The sequence below is a fragment of the Macrotis lagotis genome, chromosome 8, assembly GCF_037893015.1.
Source record: "Macrotis lagotis isolate mMagLag1 chromosome 8, bilby.v1.9.chrom.fasta, whole genome shotgun sequence".
NCBI lineage: Eukaryota > Metazoa > Chordata > Mammalia > Peramelemorphia > Peramelidae > Macrotis > Macrotis lagotis.
The window spans coordinates 43980346-44005500 of record NC_133665.1 but is presented as its reverse complement, the minus strand read 5'-3'; the positions used below and the strand labels follow the sequence as shown (position 1 = coordinate 44005500).

At 35.6% G+C, this 25155-nt stretch overlaps 2 protein-coding genes across 2 annotated transcripts; both read left to right on the top strand.

Moving 5' to 3' along the window:
* Positions 1-636: 636 nt before the first annotated feature.
* LOC141494763 (olfactory receptor 13D1-like) lies at positions 637-1566 on the top strand. Its single transcript, XM_074195958.1, has one exon. The coding sequence runs from the start codon at positions 637-639 to the stop codon at positions 1564-1566; it is 930 nt and encodes a 309-aa protein (XP_074052059.1).
* Positions 1567-11303: 9737 nt separating this feature from the next.
* LOC141494762 (olfactory receptor 13C9-like) lies at positions 11304-12296 on the top strand. The gene has a single exon (XM_074195957.1). It carries the CDS (start codon positions 11352-11354, stop codon positions 12294-12296), a length of 945 nt encoding a protein of 314 aa, XP_074052058.1. The 5' UTR covers positions 11304-11351.
* Positions 12297-25155: the final 12859 nt, after the last annotated feature.

Here is a 25155-nt window from a genome sequence, read left to right as displayed (position 1 = left end):
TGTGAAATTTGAACCATCAATAGTGCTCAAAACTCTCTTACCTGGCATTCCTTAATGACAACAATGAGAAGATCCAAGATTTGAATAATGGTTAATCTATGCCTGATTGAAGTAAACACCTGTGCAGATAAAATGACCTTAAACATACAAGGGAGTCATATATTGCCAGTCATTTCTTAAAATCAAAATTATTCATTCTTGCTCCCCAAATTACCTTTTCTCCTCTTCTCCCCTACCTCAGGCATCTAATAAAATATTGTAGCTGCCACTTACCAGAAAAAAGCAAGTAAACTTTAAAAAAAGATTGAAAACACTTAAACATTTGAAAATATGATTGGGGAAATCAGTATTTGTTTCACAATTTCATTGCATTCATAGAAGTGTTAATATTTGGGACTAAGGCAGCATCAAGTAAAACAAAGGAATCATTTTGAAGGATTAAATTGTAGCCTAGAACATGATCTTGAATTTCATATACAAATCATTTATGTAATTTTTAATGAAGATATGAAATGCAAATAGAAGGGACATCCTTGTTTTATACAACTTCTTAAGAGTACAAGCAACATTGAGTATTTGAATTTACCCTATATTTCTCCAAATAGTTAATACTAAAAATAAAAAAGGAATAAGAGAATGAATGGGGGAAATCAGACTGTTGTGCTGGAATTCATTCTGCTGGGGCTTTCTAAGCATCACAATGTTGAGATTACTCTCTTTGTATTATGCCTGGGGATATATTTGGTTATTCTGCTAGGGAACTCCTCTCTCATTGTATTGAGTATTCTGGATTCCAATCTTCATACCCCCATGTATTTCTTCCTTAGTAACCTCTCCCTCATGGATATCTTTGGTACATCCTCCTTTGTTCCCTCAATGTTGGTCAATTTTCTATCCATCAGGAAAAAGATATCTTTCCCAGGATGTGCCTTGCAAATGTTCCTAACTCTTGCCCTTGGAACAGCAGAATGTGTTTTACTGGCCATGATGGCCTATGACCGCTATGTGGCCATCTGCAACCCTCTGAGATATACAATCATCATGAATATGAGAGTCTATGTACAGTTGGTAGCCTTGAGCTGGATAATTGGGTGTGTAAATTCACTAGTACAAACAATTCTTGCATTGAGGCTTTCTTTCTGTGGAAATAATGTCATTGATCATTTTTTTTGTGAAATCCTGGCTGTACTAAAATTGGCTTGTGTGGATATTTCTCTCAATGCTATTGTCATGATGGTAGCAGTTATATTGGTCACAATGACTCCAGTTCTGCTCATTTTCATCTCATATGTGTTTATCCTTGCCACTATAATGAGAGTCAACTCAGCTGAAGGAAGAAAGAAAGCCTTTTCTACTTGTTCAGCACATCTGGCTGTGGTCATCATATATTTTGGAACAATACTCTTCATGTACTCCAAACCCAAGGCAAAGGATCCTGATTCAGACAAACTGATTGCCTTATTCTATGGTGCAGTGACTTCCATGCTGAATCCTGTTATCTACAGTCTGAGGAACAAGGAGGTAAAGGCAGCAGTGAAAAAGGTGATATTCTCCAATAGAACATGAAGTATATGTCATCATTTTCATTTTAGATATTAACTATGAGAAAATTACACAGTATATCAATGATATACTTTAATTCTCTTAATCTCTGAACTGGAAAATATACTTTTTTAAAATAGTTTTACAATGCTCCTCCATTCACAAGTATTGATTGCCTATTTTTCCAAAAAGAGATTTGCACAGTGAACTAGAAATCTGCTTCTTGTTATATGTGTGTATATATATATATATATATATATATATATATATATACACACATATATATATGTATATTTGTGCATTTATGTATATGCATGTATTGTTCAGATATGGCCAACATTTCACAACCCAATTTGGGATCTTCTTAGAAAAGATACCAGAGTATTTTGGTATTTTCTTCTCCAGTTCATTTTATAGATGAGGAAACTGAACCAAACAGATTTTAAGGGACTTGCCCCACTCACACAAGGTTACATTTGAATTCTGGAAGATGAACCTTCCTGATTCTAGATTATACATATATGTGTATGTTTGTATGTGTGTATGTGTTATATTGTGTGATTGTGTGTTGTATATGTGTATGCATGTGCATGTATGTATTAGGTACAGGCACAGACACAATAGAGATATAGATGTGTATATAGATACACACAGATACAAATATATATACTTATTTATCAGAAATACCACAATATGTTGCCTTTATTTTATCAACAAATATTTGAAGAGCTGTGGGAAGAAAGAGAAATGAGACTAACTTTACTTGGCTCCAGTGGGCAGAACCAAGTAGATAGCCAAGACAAACACTCTTCCAACAGTGGGGTGCTCCAGGAATTGCATAGAGCCAAAACCACTACTCTATTTGATGCATTTGAGCATCAAGTGTTTAAAGATAAAACTGTACCTGTCTGTAAAAGTTTTTAAAAGGAAAGGAGATTATGAGTCCCATTTCTTTTCCATATGAAAATTAATTAAAACTATATCCAAGGGTGGCTAGGTGGCATAGTGGATAGAGCACCGGCCCTGGAGTCAGGCCCTGAGTTCAAATCCGACATCAGACACTTAATAATTACCTAGCTGTGTGGCCTTGGGCAAGCCACTTAACCCCTTTGCCTTGCAAAAACCTTTAAAAAAATGTATACACCACTTCTGGCCAAGACGGCAGAGATAAGCCAGGAACTTTCTTAAACTCTCCCAGTTTTCCCTCAGAAACTACATCAATCAAGACTCTAAGCAGATCCTGGATTGACAGAATCCTCAAAAGAGTAGAAAAGAATATCTTCTAGCCAGGTTTGTCATGGAGGAGCAAGAGTGTACCAGGGCAGGAAAGAGAAAATCATCACATGGGTGGTGGAGCAAGGAAGAGACTTACCAATGGCTCTTGGTTAGGGGACAGAGCTCTAGTGGAGGCCCTTGGATTCAGGGGTCAATGGTACAGTAGGGAGAGCTCCAATGCAGCTGCCTAGGAACACCATTTAGCTAATGTGGCTGAACTGAACTGAACAGCCCAGATGACAAGCCCCTAGCATACCTAACCTAACTAGCAATTTAGGAGTAGATAACCTGGAGTGCAAGCCCCAGCCAGTTCTACTGTTCCTAATGTGTATGATCAGGGAGTGGGTAGTTGACAGACAGTTAAGAGAGCAAGTTGCTGGTGGGTTCAGTTAGTAACCCCCTGAAGTTCCTAATACCAATGGCTCCAGGCCAGTGAGCAAGCCACTAGGGTTCTCAACACTGAAGGCCTGTGAGCAGACCCCTTCTCTCACACAAAAAACTTTGAGAGAGTGTACAGTAATAAAACTCAAAATGAGGAAGAAAGGCTAGAGAAAAACAAGTTACCTTGGAGATAAGGATGGACAAAATACCATCTCAGAAAAGGATGTCAGAAGGGGATACTACATGTGAATCTGCAGAGCAAAATGTGAATTGATCTACAACCCAGAAAGACTCCTTAGAAATGCTCAAAAAGGATATTAAAAATAAAGTGGGATAATTTGGGAAAGAAATGCAAGAGAAATTCAACATCTTGCAAAAGGAAACACAAAAATTGACTGAAGAAAACAAATCATATAAAAATACAATTGGTCAAATGAAATATAAAATGTATCAAATGCAAAGGGAGATGCAAAGATTAACTGAAGAAAATAATTCCTTAAAGAATATGCTGAGGCTTGTGGAGGCTAGTGACTCCATGAGTCAAGAATTAGTTAAATAGAATCAGAGCCAAGATGGTGAAATAAAAGGCGGGGACTCATCTTAGCTCTCCCCAAAACTGTTCCAAATACCTTTAAAAAATGACTCTAAACAAATTTTAGAGTGGTAAAATCCACCAAAAAGACTCAGTAAAACAATTTTCTAGTTTAATCCTACTTGGAAGATCGGAGGAATGGTCTGTTGTATCTGGGTGAGAAAGGACCCTTAATGCAGTCAGAGCGATTCCAGAAACAGACTGTAGGGCAACTGGGTCAGTGAATGAAGTGGCAGTTTCCAGACCTCTCATCCAAGAGATTACCAAGGACAGTTTGAAAGGTCAAAAGAAAAAGTCTTCCTACCAGAGTGAGAGTGGAACACAGTCTAGTTCAGGGCTCAGCGGTGCAGACTTGACCCCAGCCAACCAAGAGCAGTCCTTGGTAGCTGCTAAACCAGTATCAGCACAGCTTCAAGAGCTCTCAACCCTTGGATGGAAAGGGAGAAGATTGTTGGTTTGCCCAGACTCAGATATGACTTGCCACAGTCTCAGACTGAGAAACAGAAACACAACAGAGTTTACTTCTGCAGAAGAGTAGGGACCCTCCTCACAGTTCCAGAGCAGAAAGGAGTGTTTGTGGTCACCCACAGACCCAGTCAACTCTGCCTGTTTTGCATGACTCTTGCCCTTGGTTTTTCCATAGTTTGTCACAGAGGAGTCCACACAAAGTGCTAAAAGCTTTCCAAGTTTTCATTGTATACTCCATTGGCATTTCAACAATAACAATAAAATGTACAAATAGACTATTGGTTGCACCCTCCTATCACCAGTGTGACTATCTCATCTTCTTTTTTTATGCATATGAAAATACTAATAATTGATATTTATATGGTGCTTTTAACATTGCCTTAGATTCAGTCTCTTATTAGAACAACTCTATGAAATAGGTACTATTGGTATTTCTTTATTGAGTTTAAGAGATTTGTCAAATGGTTCTATAGCTAGTAAATGACAAATACAGGATTTTCATCCAGATTTTCCTAAAGTAATTCACAGATTTTGCTGTCACAGCCTCTCTTGGAATTCTCCATTAAAGATTCTTACCTGGGGCAGCTAGGTGGGGCAGTGACTACAGCACTGTCTCTGGAGTCAGGAGGACCTGAATTCAAATCCTCAGACACTTAACAATTACCTGTGTGACCTTGAGCAAGTCACTTAATTCCATTGCAAAAATAAAAAAAATTCTTAGATTATATCCTATTGCTTACACATTCAATATTGAAATCAACAAAAAACAAAAAAATAAGCATTTTCACTTTTAAGATTCCATCACCTCAAACTTCAATTTTCCCATGAGATTTCCTAAAGGCCTTCCTATTTTTAAGAAGGAAGCACAATATTTTTCCCTAAACATCTATTATCACATACTTTGAACATTTTCTCTATTCTTAGAACCCATTAGGTTCTTCCAGGGAAGGTTGAGAGAAAAGATGAAATAAGTAGATAAAACTCCAAGAAATGCCACTCTCTATATTCTCTGAGGGAAGAATATTTTGTGGTTAGTTTTCTTTTTTGGTCCATGGAATTCTATATTAATTAAAATTTATTATTAACTTCCATATAATTGGGTATTAGGGATATGATCCCTTAAGCATTTCTTCACTTCTGAACATTCACAATACAAAACTTTAAATTACTGCTGGGATAGAAAAAGGTCTCTTGAAGAGACAAGAGATTTCAATTATCTTTTGGTCCAAGGGCCGGATCTTTTAGAAATTCTTTATGAACATAGAATTGGAGCTTGTGAATCATGTGGTTTTTATTATGACATGATTTGATTCCTAAGAACATAGCTTTGTAAATCCACAAAGATCTCAGAACATCAGAACTGGAAGAAGACCAAACATCCAATCCAGGACTCTTATTGGAAAATAAGAGTCAAAAAGGGCAAATGAGTATGTTAAGATCATATGGCTAATCAGTGTGGAACCCAGGAATCAGGTCCCCTAACTCTAAGCTGACTCTTAAGCAGAACCTTTTAATTCATTAAAGACACTAAACATCATTGCATCAAGCCAGGTAAGTACAGAAAATTTTTTTCCAATATCTCTCTAAAAACTATTCTCTTAAAGAGGTATTTCAAATTTTTCTACAATGCTGGATTTATATCAGTCTTGCAGTTATAAAATAAGACTCTATCATAAAAAATTTCATATACAAATGACTATAAAATAACAGAATTCTAATTCAGAGACTCTAAAGGATAACTAGGGGAAAATCATTTAATTCTGATCTATATAAAAGAACTGTCTAGAAATAAATTAAATCTATGATTCAATGCTTTGTAAATAAAATATCAGTGTTTGTGGTTTCATTCTGGCATTGTTTTCATTGGTGTTAATTTTATACAATTTTATATGTATATACAGATACATTTTGTATCTATATGTATTTGTTTCAAATAGGACTACTCCCTAATGCCAACTCATTGCTTTCCTTGCTTCTTTATTTTTTTAAGGATTTTGCAAGGCAAATGGGGTTAAGTGGCTTGCCCAAGGCCACACAGTTAGGTAATTATTAACTGTCTAAGTTCTGATTTGAACTCAGGTACTCCTGACTCCAAGGCAGGGGCTCTATCCACTGCACCACCTCGTCACCCTGCCTTCATTGTTTCTTAATGGTTGCTGATGTTGCCCACCAAAGTATCTGAGGCTAGAATATGATACTGGAGGTTAATTATAAATTCTAACTTTGAAAGGCATTTCATAAGTTACTTAATTCAATCTTTTTTGAAAGCATGCACCTTCTCTAAAATATCCTTGAAAAATTACTATACAACCTCTAAATTAATATTTTCAAAGACAGGAAAGGTAGTATATGTGGCACAGTGTATTTTCTAATCAAGGAACACCCTAGTCTGATCTGGATAGGGTCATGGTAAAGGGCAATGAATTACTTGACCACAGTAATTCTTGTAATGCATGTGGTGTGTTGTGATGGGGCTTGTTTTCTATGTTGGTGGAAAGAGTTTTGACACCAATGAATTCACAAATATTTGAACTATGTAAGAAATGGATGAATTGGGTGCAATGATTTTGAATTAGGGGATAACTATCTCTCATATCAAGCACACATAAAAGTTTCCACTGATCTTCAGGGTAGAATTTACAAAAAGAGGGGTTTCATGCTTCTAATTTATCCTGAATCCTTTTCTTCATCTTCTCTTACCTCCAGGTGACTCAGATTTGAGGTTTCATTTGTATTGATCCTTTTTGGATTCACTGACAGAGGTACCTCCATCACACTACATTGCCTCTCCAAGGGGATTAAAAGGTTTAATATGCACTGCTCCAGAATCTTTCTGAAGACATGTCTCAGAGATGGAAGGGACTTAACAGATGGAGGGAAGAAACATTGGATTTGGGGTCAGAAGATCTGGATTAAAATCCTGACACTACCCCCTTGTATTTGTGTGACAGCAAATGTCTGAGCCTAAGTATCAAAAGTCAGAAAATAATATAATATATATAATATAAATATAATACAAATGATTATAATGAGTATAATACAAATGATTCCTAAAGTCACTTCCAGTTCTAAAAGATGGCTCATTTTGACATCTCATCTCATAGGGAAGCTATGTGTCACAGTCTGACCTGGAGTAAGAAAGACTTATATTCGTGAGTTCAAATCTAGTTGCAGACTCTATAATGTAACTCTGAGCAAGTCATTTAACTCTGTTTGCCTCAGTTCCCTCATGTGTAAAATGAGCTGGAGAAGGAAATGTCAAACTACTCTTGTATCTTTGTCAAGAAAATTGCAAATGATCACTATAAATTTACTCCCAGAGAAGCAAAGTGATTTGCTCAAAGACTTCAAGCTGACAATTAAAACCACTACAATAATAATAATAATAATAATAGCTAGGATTGCTTTTAGATTCAAAAAGTGTCTCACATGTATTATATCATTTCATTCTGACATCAACTATATGGGGTGAGGGATATTATCTCCATTTTATAGTTGAAAATCTGAGTCTGAAAGGGATTAAATGATCTGTTCAAAGTCACAAAGCTAGCAAGTATTAGAGGCAGGATTCAATTTTTGGTCTTCTCTATACACTATGACATATAGCTAAAAGGTGACATTGTCAAGACTTGAATTCCGTTTTGATTGCAGCTTCAGTGATTCTTTTACTTATGCTAAGGGAGTCTCTTTCACTTTTAGAAAATTTTTCTTACTATTAACTCCAACAACTTTCTCTCTACAATTAGAAAATCTAAGACATAAGTATGTTTATTGTGATGGAATACTGTGCCAATTGAAAATGATAGCATAAACAGAAAGAAATTAAATTGAGCTGCAAAAATTAAAAATGACTCAAAAATAAAATGGAACTCTTTCATTGCAGAAGAATGTAGCACAGTGTCCAAAGTTCTTGCTAGAAATGTTTATAACAAATTAAGTAATGAATGAATAAGTGAATAAAAAAACATGCATTAAGTTCTTATTATGTTCAAAACACATGCTTATATGAAGGTCAAATAAGAATAAAAATTTTCACAATGAATACAGTAAAAATGCCTAAGTAAAACTTGTCTCCCATTTCACACAGAGACAGTATATAAAATGAATGAATAAAACAACTATCATGAATACACACAGTATTGCCAAGGTCTACGGAGAAAATTAGCTCTCTTGAGAGAAAAAAATGAAGGTAAATAACTATTTATTCCCTATTCACCTAAACTTCCTAACTATTCCTTTTTTTATTTCATAGAAAATAAGGGATTGATAAACTATGGATTTTTAAATAAATATTTATATCATTCTACATTCATTCTTATTCTCTCTGACACCTAGGTCATTTTTTATGGATTGATTCTAAATAATCTAAGTGGTCGAAAGATGATAGAAAGATATGTACATAAATACATTGATACATAGCTACATGGATAGATGAATTGATAGATTGGAAAAAGAAAGATGAAAGAAAGAAAGAAAGAAAGAAAGAAAGAAAGAAAGAAAGAAAGAAAGAGAAAGAATGAATAAATGAATGAAAGAGAGAAAGAAAGAAAGAAAGAAAGAAAGAAAGAAAGAAAGAAAGGAAGGGAAGGAAGGAAGGAAGGAAGGAAGGAAGGAAGGAAGGAAGGAAGGAAGGAAGGAAGGAAGGAAGAAAGAGAGAGAGGAGGAAGGAAGGAAAGAAGGAAGGAAGGAAGGAAGGAAGGAAGGAAGGAAGGAAGGAAGGAAGGAAGGAAGGAGGGAGGGAGGGAGGGAGGGAGGGTGGGAAAGGAGGGAAATTAGGCAGGTTTTTATTAAGCACTTATCATGTACTAGACACTATACTAAGCATTGGGAAAGTAAATAAAAGTAAGCCTGACAGTTTCTGACTTGAAAAAGTTTACTTACAATCTAATCAGGAAAGACAACATTTAAAGAGATACTGGAAGGAAAGGCAGAAAAGGACATTGTGCCAGAGAGCACTGAGAAGTGTTATGCAATCTTAGGTTCAGGCAAGACAAGGAAAAAGTTAACCTATCATAACTAAGGGAACAGGGGCGGCTAAGTGGTGTAGTGGATAAAGCGCTGGCCTTGGAGTCAGGAGTACCTGGGTTCAAATCTGGTCTCAGACACTTGATAATTACCTAGCTGTGTGGCCTTGGGCAAGCCACTTAACCCCATTGACCTGCAAAAAAAAAAAGCAAAAAAAAAAAATAACTAAGGGACCCAGGAATAGAATTCAAATAATCATTGGTGAGGAGGTAGAGGTCATAATTGGAGGTGAGGGGAAAGGGCACAGAATATTATTACAGTTAGAGGAGACTGCAAGTGCTAGATACTCTCGTGATTTTGGGAAGAGTGAGATCATTCCCTTTTTTATTTATAAATTATTTTAAATTCTAAGTGTTTATTACATTCTAAACTATATGCTCTTTGTGCCATAAAACCATCAGATAAAATTGTGGATTCTAAAATCCATGTTCTAGCAGAAATATTGTTAACAGTAGTGGAGAGAGGAACTAAGAAGCTCAGTAATTCAATTTCTATATCTAATCAAAGTCAGAAGTAATTTCACACAGGCAGAGAAAAAAGCACTAGAATAAAATTCAGACCTATAGCTTTGTCATCTTTTTGCTATTGCTTAACTTTGTAATGTAACAACATAGATCCTCAATTGTTTGTTTTTTATCTGCAAAATGGATGTTGGAGTAAAGGAGGTGTTCTTAAAATGGAACAAGTAAGTTTAATTTGTTAATATTTTGATAACTACATTTTGATAACTATTTTAGTATAGTTTTTTCTTTTATAGTCCTATGCATTTTTTATTTGTTGATTTAAAAACATTGTTCTAAGAAGGAGTATTTACTCTCAACCAGGCTTCCATAATCCATGGATGGAAAAAAATTATTTCCTAGAGTAATGGATCACTTAGTTCCTGTCCAGTTCTAATTTTATTATATGAATCTATAAGAGATACCTAGAAATATCAACAAAGCGAAGTAATTTTATTTGGTACATTTACAAATGAGGAAAGAAGTTTATTGAGCTATAACTACCAATCATAACTTTTACTGATACTGTTAGCATAATTAATTTCCTAGAAGGACAGTAATTTAAGAGACTTTAAGAAGTTTGCATATGCAATTTTTTTTATTTCTATATTTATTGAAATTTATCCTGAACATCTTTCTCTCTATATAAGGTAGGTATAACAGACCTCAGCCAAGTGGGTTAAATTAATAAAATAGTTGTCTTACAATGGGTTTTTTTAATTAAACTATCATCTCTTCCTCTAATTCTATACATGTCTCAAAATTATATAACAAGAGCACTTAAAGTTTTGTAAAGTAATTTACATATGTATGCTTTTCTCTCTGCCAATTTAAAATCACTTCTGACTTGTTTTGGTTTTGGGGGGGGGCTTTTTGTTTTTTGCAAGGAGTGGGGTTAAGTGACTTGCCCAAGGTCACAAAGCTAGGTAATTATTAAATATCTGAGGTCAAATTTGAACTCAGGTCTTCTTGACTCCAGGGCTGGTGCTCTATTCACTGTGCCACCTAGTTGCCCCTTTATTTCTGACTTTCATCAAACATACAAATTTAATTACTGAGCTTCTTAACTCATCTAAGGTTGTTCTCAGCAATTGTTTCCATTATCAGTGGACCAAGATATGGGCATTAGAATCAATGACTTCATATGTATGATTTTATAGAGAAAAGAATCTTGAATTTTGAATGGAATAGTGACTTCACTAGATGCTATAATAGAGGGGGGAAGTATAAAATTCTGAATGGAAACAAAGTTTTAAAAAGTACTTTCTTTACATGTTATCTCATTTGAACTTCACAATAATTCTATGAGGTAGATGCTGTTATTAACCCAATTTTACATATGAGGACTCTGAGGCAGACAGACATTAAATGACATTCCAAGGGTCACAAAGTAAAATCTGAAGTAGAATTTAAACTCAGATCCTCCTGAATCCAAGACCAGAATTCTGTTTAATAACATAATCCATGAACAACATTATTATAAGGTTCAAATTTTTGGTTGAAATCTTAATGGTAATGTTTCTTTATTCTATTCTATTCTCACTTTCTTCAGCTAAAAGGAGAAAGACATGGAAGGGACGAATAAGACAATTGTAACTGAATTCATTCTACTGGGACTTTATAAATACCCTGAACTTGAGATTTTCTTTTTTGTGTTATGCTTGACAATATATATAGTCATCCTCTTTGGAAATAGCATCATTATCCTATTGAGCATTCTGGATTCCCATCTTCATACCGCCATGTACTTCTTCCTCAGTAATCTCTCCTTCTTAGACATCTGTTACACATCTTCATTTGTGCCCAAAATGCTGGTGAACTTCATAACAACCCAAAAAACTTTGTCCTTCTCAGGATGTGCAGCCCAGATGTCAATCTCTTTTGCCATGGGAACAACAGAGTGTGTCCTACTAGCTGTGATGGCTTATGACCGTTATGTGGCCATCTGTAACCCCCTAAGGTATCCCATTGTCATGAACAGGACTGTTTATATACACCTGACAGCTTTGTGTTGGCTGATAGGTGGTCTTAACTCTCTGTTTCAAACCATTCTTACTATGCAGTTGCCTTTCTGTGGGAAAAATGTCATTGACCATTTCACATGTGAAATCCTGGCAGTCATGCACCTGGCCTGTACTGACATCTCCCTAAATGAACTCATCATGCTGGTAGCAACTATAATCCTCACTTTAACCCCTCTCCTATTAATTGTTGTTTCTTATGTATTCATCCTCTCCACCATATTAAAAATCCGCTCAGCTGAGGGAAGAAGCAAAGCCTTTTCTACCTGTTCAGCCCACCTGACTGTGGTGATCATTTTCTATGGGACTATCCTCTTCATGTATATGAAGCCTAAATCCAAAGCCTCATTGACCACAGACAAACTGATCGCCATGTTTTATGGGATTTTTACCCCCATGCTCAATCCCATCATCTATAGCCTGAGGAACAAGGATATGAATGCTGCAGTGAAAAAAGTGCTGAGCAGAAATCTGTCCTTATGGAAACTGTGAAAGATTTGGTTTGGCTCCATTTTGCAGGTCCACTTCATAGCTTACTTGGATGCTTTGAATTCCTCATTTGGGGTATATTCCCCAACAAAGAAAATTACAATCCCTTTTTCTATGTATATTCCATCATATGCAATTCTGGTTCAAGTATTCTGAAAAATCCTCAATAGATGTTCTACACAATGCAGCTGAGTCCTTTCTGTATTTTTAAAAGTAATACAAAGATATCATTTATAACATGGAATGCCCACTTGTTTCAGTTTTATTATAGAATACTCCTACCTCATTTTATGATTCTATATATGTGATAGCATCCCTTACACTTTTTTATTTAAACTTTTATTGGGTACATGTTGTAGCCTCTTTATTCATCTTTTCATTCTCTTTGTGGTGATAGGTGTGGTTTTATTTTTGACAATAGCAACTCTGTAAAACTGCAGCAACTGTATGACCTTTAAAACATGTCTACATTTAAAGAATTTTTCATGAGAGAATATGAAAATCAGATATTTACATTCAATGTCCACATGTTTCCCTCTGATCTCCTTTTGGGGGCTGAATGAAAGTATATTCTAGTCAAATGCATAATATTTGTAATGTATGAAAAATGATACTGGAAGAAACCTAATAAATGCTTGTCCCCTTTCCCTTTATATGTTTGAGTTTCTGAAGCAAGTAAATAACATTTACTGAGTATATTTTTTTGAAGAAAAGTGTCATAGTAGAATAGGCTATGTTATATTGTATATTTTTACAAATATAAATGAGCATTATATAGGTATATATACATGCATGCATGTATATATATATATATATATATATATATATATATATATATGTAATTGGAGTCTGTAAAGCCTAGCTCAAAATATTGCCTTTGTCATTCACTAGTTCTATTATCGTGAGAAGTTACATAACCTCCCCCAAACTCAGCCAACGCTTCAGAATTATCTACTAAGGTGTAGATGGGTTACAATCTACAAGTGTTCCTCCAATGAAATCACATGTCCTTAACCTATTGACATATTCCTTGTGGAATATTCATTGCCATAATATTCTCAGGACTTCATGCTCTAGATTTCCTTTCAATCATTCCTTAAATATTCAATGAGGGGGCAGCTAGGTGTTGGAGTGGACAAAGCACTGGCCCTGGAGTAAAGAAGATCCTAGATCAAATCTGGTCTAAGCTACAATAGCTGGGTTACCTTGGGTAAGTCACTTAACCTTGATTGCCTCCAAAAAAATTCAATGAGTGTCAACCATGAACAAGTTACTTAGGAAATTACTGTCTCCTGTAAATTTACAAACATACCAATAAAGCAAGGCAGAATAGTCAACAAGAAGGCCAGAAACAAAATGATTTGGTGGTTCAAAACAGGAAGGGGGATCAAATCCAATTGTGTTATCAAGAAGAGTTTGTAGGAGGTGGCATATGAGTTTAGTCTTAAAGGATAGATATAACTTTTCCCAGCAAAAAAATCTCACAAGTCAAGGAACAGTTTAAGAAAAAAGTTCAACTAGGAAAAGCTTAATATATTCTTGAGGAAATAGAACTTTATCTTGATTTAATCATGGATTAACTGTAGAAAATAGTGAGATTTAAGGCAAAAAAAATACTAGACATAAGAGTTATGATTTTACTTAGGAAATACAACAAATGGTTTCTAAATAGGGGCAGAGGTGATGTGATTATCAGAATTGTAACAGGGAAAGGTAACTTGTACATCAATTATAAAGATATTTAAGATTTGTAATTTTTCAAATATTTAAAGTTACATGTGACTAGCATATGCACAGCAGAGAAACCATTGAATTAACCTAATTAACCAGAATACTTCATTAATATAGAGAAGTAGCAGATGGTGGCAATTGTTAATAATGTACATCTGTGAATCATTAGAGTAACTCATTCCCTTTCATCCTCATCTGAATTTGTCTTCATAGTGTAAATTTGTCATATTTATAATGAGAAAGCTAGATAAAGAGCTAAATTCAAAATCAGGAAGACCTGGACTCAAGTCCTGTTTCTGATTAGATATAAATATGTTTCCATCATGAAACATAGAAATAATTTGAGAATATATTTCTTGCTTGTCCCAAGTGCCAAAGTAGCAGTATTTGGGGAAGATTAATTTAAGAGTTGTAGGACATAGGATTTTATAGCATAAATTGAAAAGAACAGAAACCAAAGTTTCTGAAGTTTCACAGAACAGACTCCACTATTATTAAAATTACCTTTTTTTTGTTAGATAGCTGATGATTTAGTCTATGTTATGGATGACTGATAATGGGCAATGCGTTCCAAAAAGTATTTGCATCTTAATACAGGATAAGGAATTCCTGAGGGAATGGTGGAAATTTAAAGCATGTGTCTCAACTAATGAGGAGCTATTCTGGTTAGATTGATGTTCTGTATTCCCCCCAAGATACATGCTAAAGAATTTGTTTCCTTGATGAGTGCATCTCCAAATCAAGACTTATTATAATCAACTGAACAAAGTTGGAAGATTATTTTAGAGATCATACCTAATGATACCTGTTCCAGTATTTATTGTTGGATGCTAAAAAATGAAAGAATCAAAGCTCTTATACACCAGGGGAGTCAAAAGCACTCAGGTGAGACTAAGAATCACTACAGGAAGAGAATTATTTGCATAGTGGTTAATGTATGATGATATTTCATTATGATGAAATTTCAGGTTAAATTTCTTTTTTTCCCTATCATCTTTTTTTTATTAAAGATTTTATTTGTTTTGAGTTTTACAATTTTCCCCCAATCTTACTTTCCCCCCCCCCCCACAGAAAGCAATTTGTCAGTCTTTACATTGTTTCCATGTTGTACATTGATCCATATTGAGTGTGAAGAGAGAGAAATCATATTCAGGTTAAATTTCTAACAAAATGTTTTTGTTTTTGTTTTTTACTACTGCAATGGCTCAAGGGCCTTCCTATACTTACCTCTAATGAAATCAACAAAAAAACAACCTCATTTCCCTTACTGGAGGATGGAATCTTAAATCAATGCCCTCTAAACCTGATGTACTAACATATAAGTGGTCCTGACTTCTTAAAGCCTATGACAGCTGGAGTTAAGCTCTGGAAGGTCCCATCAAATCCCATCACATCATAATTTCAGCAGCTAGACTATATGCCTAAGGACCAAATACTCAGATTCATTGATTAAAAAAAAAAATGTTCACTCAGTGGCTGTTTTTACTTTTCTTTCTTTCACCCACCCTTCCTTCATTCCATCCTTTGTCCTTCCTTCCTTCTTTCTTTTTTCTTTTTTTCTTTCTTTCTCATTCTTCCACCCTTCCTTTCCTTCTTTCTTTTTCTTTCTTTCTCTTTATTCTTCCTTCCTTCTCTTTCTTTCATTCTTCCTTCCTTTCTTTTCTTTCTTTTTCCCTCTTTCATTCTTTCTCTTTATTCTTCCTTTCTTCTTTCTTCCTTTCCCTTTCTTTCTTTCTCTTTCATTCTTCCTTCCTTCTTTCTTTTTTTGCCATTCTTTGCTTCTTCCTTTCTTCCTTCCTTCCTTTCTTGTTTTCTTTTTTTCTTTTCCCTCTTTCTTCCTTTTTTCTTTCTCCCAACAGAGCAGGAAGATAATTTATTAATGCATGGAATAATTACTATGGGTATTTGCAGAACAAACAAATACACTGATCATATCATGGATTTCACAATTTTGAATTTTGTATTCTTTATATTGTTATACTTTGGTTTCAGATCATGGGGTTCTCTGTCCACTGATTTTTTTACTATAATTATCATTTAATTCTTTGATTGATTTTATGAACCATTATGGAGCTTGTTGAAATTTCTTCATTGTCAATGGAGGGTAGGGAAATTGTGGGTTAATTTAATGTCATACTATATTTTCCTTTAGTAGGGCACTTTAAGTCTATTTCTTTTGTGGAGAAGAACCTGCCTGTTGAGGTGTTTTTTCCATTTTATGCTCATTTATTTCTCCTCACAAAATATGAAAATTCACTTTTAAAGACTATGTGATTTATTAATATGATCATATAATACCAAAAACTCAAGGAAAGAGTAAATAAAGTTTTAAACAGCCAGCTATAATATCTCTGCTGTTAGGTGGTAAAGTGAATAGAGAAATAACAATGTTTGCCCTTCACTTTTGAAGAAGACCACGACATTAAGGAAGTGATGCCATGACAAGCATGTGAGTTGGATTAGAGTGAGGAGGATACTGTGCTACATCACTATCCTCACTTTTTTTTGGAGTCATCTGGGTCCAGTGACCAGATATGATCAGGATGACTAGAGATTTCCATGAATGAGAGGGAATCAGGGTTAAGTAACTTACCCAAAGTTGTAGTAGTTGAGTGGCTACTCAACTACTTAGAGTCAGGTGTCTGAGGCTGGATTTGAACTCCTGTCTTCTTGATTCCAAGATCAGTGCTCTATCCATTGGGATACCTGACTGTCCCAGACCTAGGGTAAAGGAAGATCTGAATTCAAATCCTACCTCAGATACTTCCTAACTGCATAATGCTGACCAAGTGATTTTTTCTTTTTTTTTTAAAGATTTTAGTTGAGTTGTATAATTTTTCTCCCAATCTTACCTCCTTCCCCAAGTGATTTTTTACTCTCTAAATCTCAGTGTCCTGATCTATAAAATGAGAATGATAATAATGGTACCAATGTCACAGGTTTCTTGCAAAGATCAAATGAGTGTTAAGGTGTTAAGCACCTTAAAACCTTAAATTGATATATAATTACTAATATTATTAAATAAAATTCCTTTTTTCTTCCTTATAGTTGATTGTAGAGATGGAAAAAGGACTAATTGTATAAAATTGAGTAGGAGATTCTGAATAGACATTAGAAGAAAGTGTAGAATGAATAATAATAGTTAAACATATTTTTTTTAACATTTTTAGATTTCAAAAGCACTTTACAACTATCTTATTTTATCCTCACAGCCACCCTGGGAACTTGGTGTTATTGTATTATTCCCATTTTATTGTTGCTTTTGATGAGTCTTGTCCAACTTTTTGTTATCTCATCTGAGGTTTTCTGAGGAAAGAAAGTAGAATGATTTGTCATTTCAATCTCCAGTTTGTTAATAGATGAGGATATTGAGACAAGGAGCTTTAAGTGACTTGCCCAGGGTCACACAGCAAATAAGTGTCTGATATCTCATTTGAAGTCATGATCAGTCAACTGATCAACCCAACTCCTAGTTCTGAACTTGATCCACTGTACTACACACTGTAGATACCCCCATTTTTTATATAGATACAGAAACTGAGGCATAGAGAAGTTTTGTAACTTACACAGAGTCACCCAGCTAGTAAATGTCTAAGGCCAGATTTGATATCAGGTTTTCCTAACTCCAGGTCCTGTAGTTATCCTCTGTACCACCAAGTTTCATCTTGATCTCAATTAGGCAGCAGTTGCTAGCTTTGTTCCAATCCAAAACACATGTCTAATCTACTCTTCCTCTCTTTCTTCAACTCTCTTCTGAGTCCATGAATGACTTCACCAAGAAACCTCAGGCCTTAACTCCAATGTTGCTCTACCACCAGGGTAGCAGCTTGTGGGTCTCTAATCTCATTCCCAGCTATCTATATGGAATATTTAACATGGAGTCTCAAAATTAGAATCTCTTACCTCTTCAAGATTAAGATCTACAAAAAATTCTGAGTGGAAGTTTCTTAAAGAGAAAAGAAAAAAAATTCAGAATTTTTGGTCTTGGGTAGTAGTTTTTCCAACTCTGAATAATCTAACTCATTTATTTCCCTATTTTTTCCTAGATAAACTTGACTAAGTACAGAATTGAGAGGGGAAAGGAGATACCAAGCAAAAACATTTAATAGAAGCTCATTCACAATTCGAACAGGAAATCATCTAATCAATGTCTTTTATTTAATTCAAAACAAAAAATTTTTAACTGAAAATTTTGACTTAAAAAAAATTTGAATCATTCTGCTCATTTCTTCTTTCAACACCTAACTTTTTGAGTTTCAAGATTTACAAAGATCTGGATCCAAATTCCAGCTCTGTCACTTACATATAGCCATGGACAAGACACTGAATCTCATTTGTTTTCTGTCCTGGCCAAAACTCTGAAGTTATTTCCCTCCTAGACTGATTTTCTGGAGAAGGCAAATTAGGCTATTTTTTGTCTCCCATCTAAGCTAGACTTTAATATTGAATAAGCTTTGCTTCTGGAAATCTGAGACTTGGGAAATACCTTGACTAAAGAAGACCAAGGTCTCCCATTGCAACCCAGTTCATTGCCAGTCCTGCTGACTTAAGTCTTGTCCTGGACTCCAGTGATTAGAAGAGAATGAGGTTGATGATGTTATAAGGCACTACCTCACTTAAATCTAATTTACTTGGAAGTCTCATTGACAGAATGAATGGAGGACGGGCCTTGGAGTCAAGAGGATGGAAGTTTGAATCCAATCTCAGACACTTGATACTTACTGTGTGACCCTGGGCAAGTGTTAAGTGACTGTTAAGTGACCTTGATTGCCTGACATCCAGGTTCATCTCCAGTCATCCTGATTCATATCTGGCCACTAGACCCAGATGGCCCTGAAGAAGAAAATGAGATTGGTGATTTAGCAGAGCCCTTCCTCAAATTCAATTCACATACTTGTCATAACATCACCTCCCCGATATCATGGTCCTCTTCAAGAATGAAGGACATGCATCATCATCATCATCATCATCACCCTCCTGATGTCATTGGTCCTCTTCCAGAACTAAGATCAAACAACTGAAATATGCATAAATACCTGTGTTTCATCTGATATCTATAATTAGATACATGTATAGATACTATGTATAGACAGACAGAGAGATGAGTAGGTAGATAAACAGATATTAGATTGTTAGAGAAAGAAAGATAAAGGGGGCGAAGCCAAGATGGTTACAGGAGAGGATCCTCTCTTAGGTGCTCTCTCTCTCTCTCTCTCTCTCTCTCTCTCTCTCTCTGATATTTCCAAACCTATAAACTAAGAACTCTAACTGAATTTTTGAGAGACAGAATCCACAGAAGGATCCATTGAGGCAATTCTCCAGCCCAAGGTAACCTGGAAAATAGTGTAAAGGCTCCGCTCCATGGGGATAGAGGGGCCTCTGCTAGAGCGAAGGAACTTAAGCCTCCCAGAGGCAGCACCAAGGTGTTGGGAGCTGCAGCTCTCAGCAGCGGAGGCAGCTTCCTGACCTACACCCCAGGAAGCACAAGGCACAACTTGGGGGATCAGCAGGGGGATCTCTGCCAGATCATGAAGCCCAGCCCTCAGGGCATTCAGCAAGCACCTTGGCTTTTGGCAGCCCAGATCCAGGAATTGAAAGCAGACAAAGCCAGTAAGCAGGTGCCCCCAAGCATGAATGCTGAGCCCAGGTAGGGGAGTGGAGAGAAAAATTCCAAGGTCTGCCCTCTGTCCCTGGAATAGGACTCTGGGGGGCTAACCACATTCAGATCCTGATCACAGCCTAGGCCCCCATAGAACAGCAGACCCCCCCCACCTCAGCCCCATGACAGAGGGATGCACTTGTGGTCATTCACAGACTGGGAGGGAAGACAGAGCCTCACACACAGAGATCCTTGTGGGGGGGGGTGTCCCAATAATACTGAAAAGTTCAGGAAGCACCCCAAAACCAGGCACAGGCTAGAGAAATGAGTAAACAGAGAAAAAAAAAGAGGAACATCATTGAGAAATACTTTGTCTATGATCCCAAGGAGGAACAAGATACTCAATCCAAAGATAAGGAAGTCCAAGCTCCTGCATCTAAAGACTCGAAGCAAAACAGAAATTCGGCTCAGGCTATGACAGAGCTCAAAAAACACTTTGAAAATCAAGTGAGGGAGATAGAAGAAAAATTGGGAAAATAAATGAGAGAGATGCAGGAAAGACATGAAAAAGAAGTCAGCACCTTAGTCAAGTAGATCAAAAAAATGCTAAAGAAAATAACATGATAAAATTAGCATAGGTCAAATGGATAAAACACTTCAAAAAGTTATTGAGGAGAAGAATGCTTTAAAAAGCAGAATTGACCAGATGGCAAAAAGAGATAAGAAAGCTCTCTGAGGAAAACAAATCCTTCAGATGCAGAATGGAACTGAGGGAGGCTGCTGATTTTATGAGAAATCAAGACACAATATTTCAAAACCAAAAGAATGAAAAATTAGAAGAAAAATATGAAACATCTCATTGAAAAAAAAACAACTGATCTGGAAAACAGATTCAGGAAAGGTAATTTAAAAATTATTGGAATACCTGAAAGCCATGATCAGGAAAAGAGCCTTGACATCATTTTCCAAGAATTACTACAGGAAAATTTCCCTGATATCCTAGAAGCAGAGGGCAAAATATAAATTGAGAGAATCCACTGATCTCTCCCAGAAAGAGATCAAAAAAAACAAGCCCCAAGAATATTATAGCCAAGTTCCAGTTATTCCCAAGTCAAAGAGAAAATATTACAAGCAGCTAGAAGGACACAATCCAAGTATCAAGGAACTGCAGTCAGGATCACACAGGATTTAGCAGCAACTACATTATGGGCTCATAGGGCTTAGAATATATTATTCTGGAAGGCAAAAGAGCTCAGAATGCAACCAAGAATCAACTACCCAGCAAAACTGAACATCCTCTTCTGGGGAAAAAATGGACTTTCAATGAACCAGGCAAATTTCAATTGCTCCCATTGAAATAAGCAGAGTTGAACAGAAAGTTTGATCTTCGAATACAGGACTCAGGTGTAGCGTAGAGAGTGGAGGAGAAGGGGGGAATATGAGGGACTTCTATTCCCGCATAGAAAAATGATACTGATAATACTCATATGAAACTTCTTATTTAATAGAGCAGGTAGAAGGAGCTTTTGTAGATGAAGCACAGGAGAAAGCTGAAATTTGAAGATATAGTGTAAAAATGGAGTCAATGGCTAAAAGATAATTATAATGGAAGAAGGAAAAAGGAGATGTGGAATAGGCTAAGATATTTCATATAATAAGAATTTTTTATTACAATGAGCTATTGCAATGATATGGAAGGGAGGAAGGCAAGGGGGAATGAGGGAATGTTCACTCTGATCAGAGGTGACTCAGAGAGGAAACAGCATATATACTCAATGGGTTATAGACATCTAAAGTAAAAAGGAGAGAAGGGGCATGGGGGAAGTGGGGAGGATGTGAGTGATGGAGGAGAGGATGGACCATGGAAAGAGAGTGGTCAGATATAACACATTTTCTCTTTTACTTCTTGCAAGGTACAGGGATTGGATGGCCTGTCCAGGACCACAGGGCTTGGTGGATGCTGGGTCTAAGGGGTGGTATGTGGGCTGGGGGCCTCTTGGCCCCAGGACCAGGGATCTGTCTGCTGCACCACTCAGCTACCCTACAGCATTTAAGAATTGCGATCAGCAATGGCAATGGTGGAAAAATATGGAAGTAGATTTTGTAATGGACTTGTCATTAAGAATGTGATCCACCCATGACAGAGCTGGAGGTGTTGGAACACAGACTGAAGAACATTTATTATTACTATCATGATTTTTGGGGAGGGGGTTGCAGGGCAAATCAGACTGGGTGGCTTGCCTAGGGCCGCACAGCTGGGTGATTTTGGAGTGTCTGAGGCTGGATTTGGACCCAGGTGCTCTTGGCTCCATGTTGGTGCTCTGTCCACTGCACCACCTGGCCACCCCTACTATTATTATTTTTTTAATTTTAATTTTAATTTTTTTCTCTTTCTTTTACTTTATAGCTCACGTGGATCTATATTTTTGTGGGGAAGGGCATATTATGTTTACTCTTAAACAGGAATATTTTAATAATGTATTAAAAACATCATTTGTACAAAAATAAGATTAAATAAATAAATTCATTTTTAAAAAAAAGGAAGGAAGGAAGGATGGAAAGATGATAAGACAGACTGACAGATAATAGATAGGTAGAAGGTAGGTAGATAGACAAAATAGATAGACAGACTGACAGATAAGCAGATAGCTAGACAGCTATGCAGACATACAGACAAGCAGATAGGGAGAGTTTTAAAAACACTGTCTTAATTGTCTGATTTGTTTGATCCAGTCTTAAAATTGCCAGGTTTTCTACAAATTTCTCCTGCCCTAAAGTTGTAGTAGCAAAAAATGTTTTCTTGTTCCTTTGACTTATTCTTCAATTAGTGTGCACTAATATCTTCGTTCTAATTGCTCTGTGAACCATTGTCCCTGAAGCAACAGAAAGTTTCTAAATTTGGCAATTTTCACTTTTCGACTTTAAATTGCTTTGGGGATAAGCCTTGGGTATTGACTGCTTAACAAATATTTACTGTGATTCATCTGTTAAAGACTTGTATTATATGAAATGTAAGTCTGTACATACTCTTAATTTCAGAAATTCTTTGATGATATTTTGGAAGAAGCAAGGGTATCTCTTTGAAGCAGTGAAAATGATTCCTCTAATCTCCAGGTAAACCTAGGATATAATTATCAGATAACACACTGAAATTTTTCAATGTCTTATGATAGCTACACCAGAATTTTGTTATCTAGATTATGAATAGCTGGAGTTAAAATATTCCAATCTTTAAGAACTTTTAGACATCAACACTTATCCAATTATTCATTATTTATAGTTTTTCTGAATTATAATTATTTCCTATCTTGACTGATTTGTTTAGAAGAGTTATATCAAGAATTCATTGCTGTTCCACAAAATATGTAATCTCATGTGAAGTTCAAAACTAATAATAATAATAATTATCATTTTATATATAATAATCAGGGTGATATAATTATAGGAATAAATATAAAATAATATAATATGAAAATACAATAAAAACAATATATATTCAACATCTTTAATACTATAATTAACTAGTACTTATATAGTGTTTTAACTTACAAAGTACACAAGTTAACTCACGATCTTCACAAGAATCCCTTGAGATCGTACTGTAATTATCTTGATTTTACAGGTGAGGAATCTGAGATTGAGAGGGTTTAAGTGACTTTCTCAGAATCACACAGCTAGTAAGCACCTAAAGCAAGATTTGAACTCAGAAATTCCCATCTCCAAGTTTAATGTTCTATCACATAACTAAAGAAAAATTTCAGATTTAAATGTTAACAATATTGCATATTTGAAGTAGGCTATAGAAAAACAAATATTTAGTAAATAGCCACTACTTACTATTTACTATAAATATCATAAATTATCTACCAAAAAGCTTAGGGGAACAAGGCAGCATAGTGACTATAGTACTGGGACTGGACTCAGGAAGGTTCATCTTTCTGAGGTCAAATTTGGCTTCAGACCTGTGGGATAACCCTGGGCAAGTCACTTAATCCTATTTGTGTTTTTCCTCATTTATAAAATGAACTGGAAAAAGAAATGGCAAACCACTCCAGTATCTTTGCCAAAAAAAAAACCCAAATGTGGTAGTGAAGAAGTGAACACACCTGAAAAATGCCTGAAGAACAGCAAATCCAGTAATACACATATGAGTTGATGTTAGTGATATTTTTTGCCATGAAATACGGCAAATCACCTTACCTTCATAATTAGAGAGAACCATGTCATAAAAAACAAAGAAAGGAGAGCATAAAGAACAGGTGAGAATGATTGACAATATAAAATCCTGCAGAAATATCAAGGAAAATCAGGATTGAGAAAGTCATTAATGACAGAAGCTCAGAGAGTCTTATCAAAGGGAAAAAATCCTGAAGAGACACATCAGAGGACAATTTATTAATAAACAAGTGACTTCTGAATTCAAGGTAAGAGATTATGGATAGGAAAAATGTAGAAATATCATCCAATTTATTGCTCAATTTTATTTATTATTTTATAGAAATTCATTATTTCAACCAATACTATTATATTCATATTATGTAGAGATTGCGCCCAGTTTGCCCACAACCCACTGTGACAGACATTGCTGAAGGATGTCCACTTGATTCTTCTTGGGGTTCTATGGATCCAAAATCTGTTAAGAGACTTAGTTCATGTTAGTTCTGAGGGAAAGCCAGGAGAGCTGAAAACAGATGGTTTCTCTCCACGATCTTGGCTGGAAATTCTTATTTCCTTTGCATGAATTTCAATTGATTTTATCATTTGACATAATTTTATTTATCTAACCAACTTTATCTTCCATTAGATTCCAACCCACCTCTTATTCCTCTAATTCAGTTTAAGTCTGACCTCCTCCCAATCACACAAGAACACAAGATACCTTTTAGTCTTTGTTCATATCATTTCCTCTGTTCAGAATATCATTGTATACTGTCTTGAATTATTCCTTAGTAGCTTGGTGTCTTATTCTGGCTTCAAAAATTAATCTTCTAGTTCCTTGGGCCTAAAGATTTTGCCTCACTCTTTCCTGCTTCAGTAATAACTAACATAAGGGTTTACCCCAATAAATTCTTTTCTTTTATTTTTTTGGTAGGGCTATGGGGTTAAGTGACTTGCCCAAGGTCACACAGCAAGGCAAGTATTAAGTATTTGAGTCCAAATTTGAACTCAGGTCTTCCTGACTCTATCCACTGAGCCATTTAGGTATTCCCATTCCATAGTCTTGGTATTGGACATTAATTATAAAGTTATGTTCATTCTACACTTTATTTTCCAAAAAGTTATCAGATGATATGTGATTTCTCATCCCTAGAACATCTTCCCTCCTAACCTCTATATTTCCAAACCCTTATCTTCTCACAAAGGTCAATTTGTGTCATCTCTGTTTTTGGCCTGTACAGAGTCCCTCAAAATTGTGAATGTTCTCTTTCTTTTCTGTTTTCTCTGGTATACTTATTTGAATATATATTGTATTCAACTCAGTAGACTATAAAGTTTTGAGAGAAGATACTATTTCATTTTTCTTTGACTCTT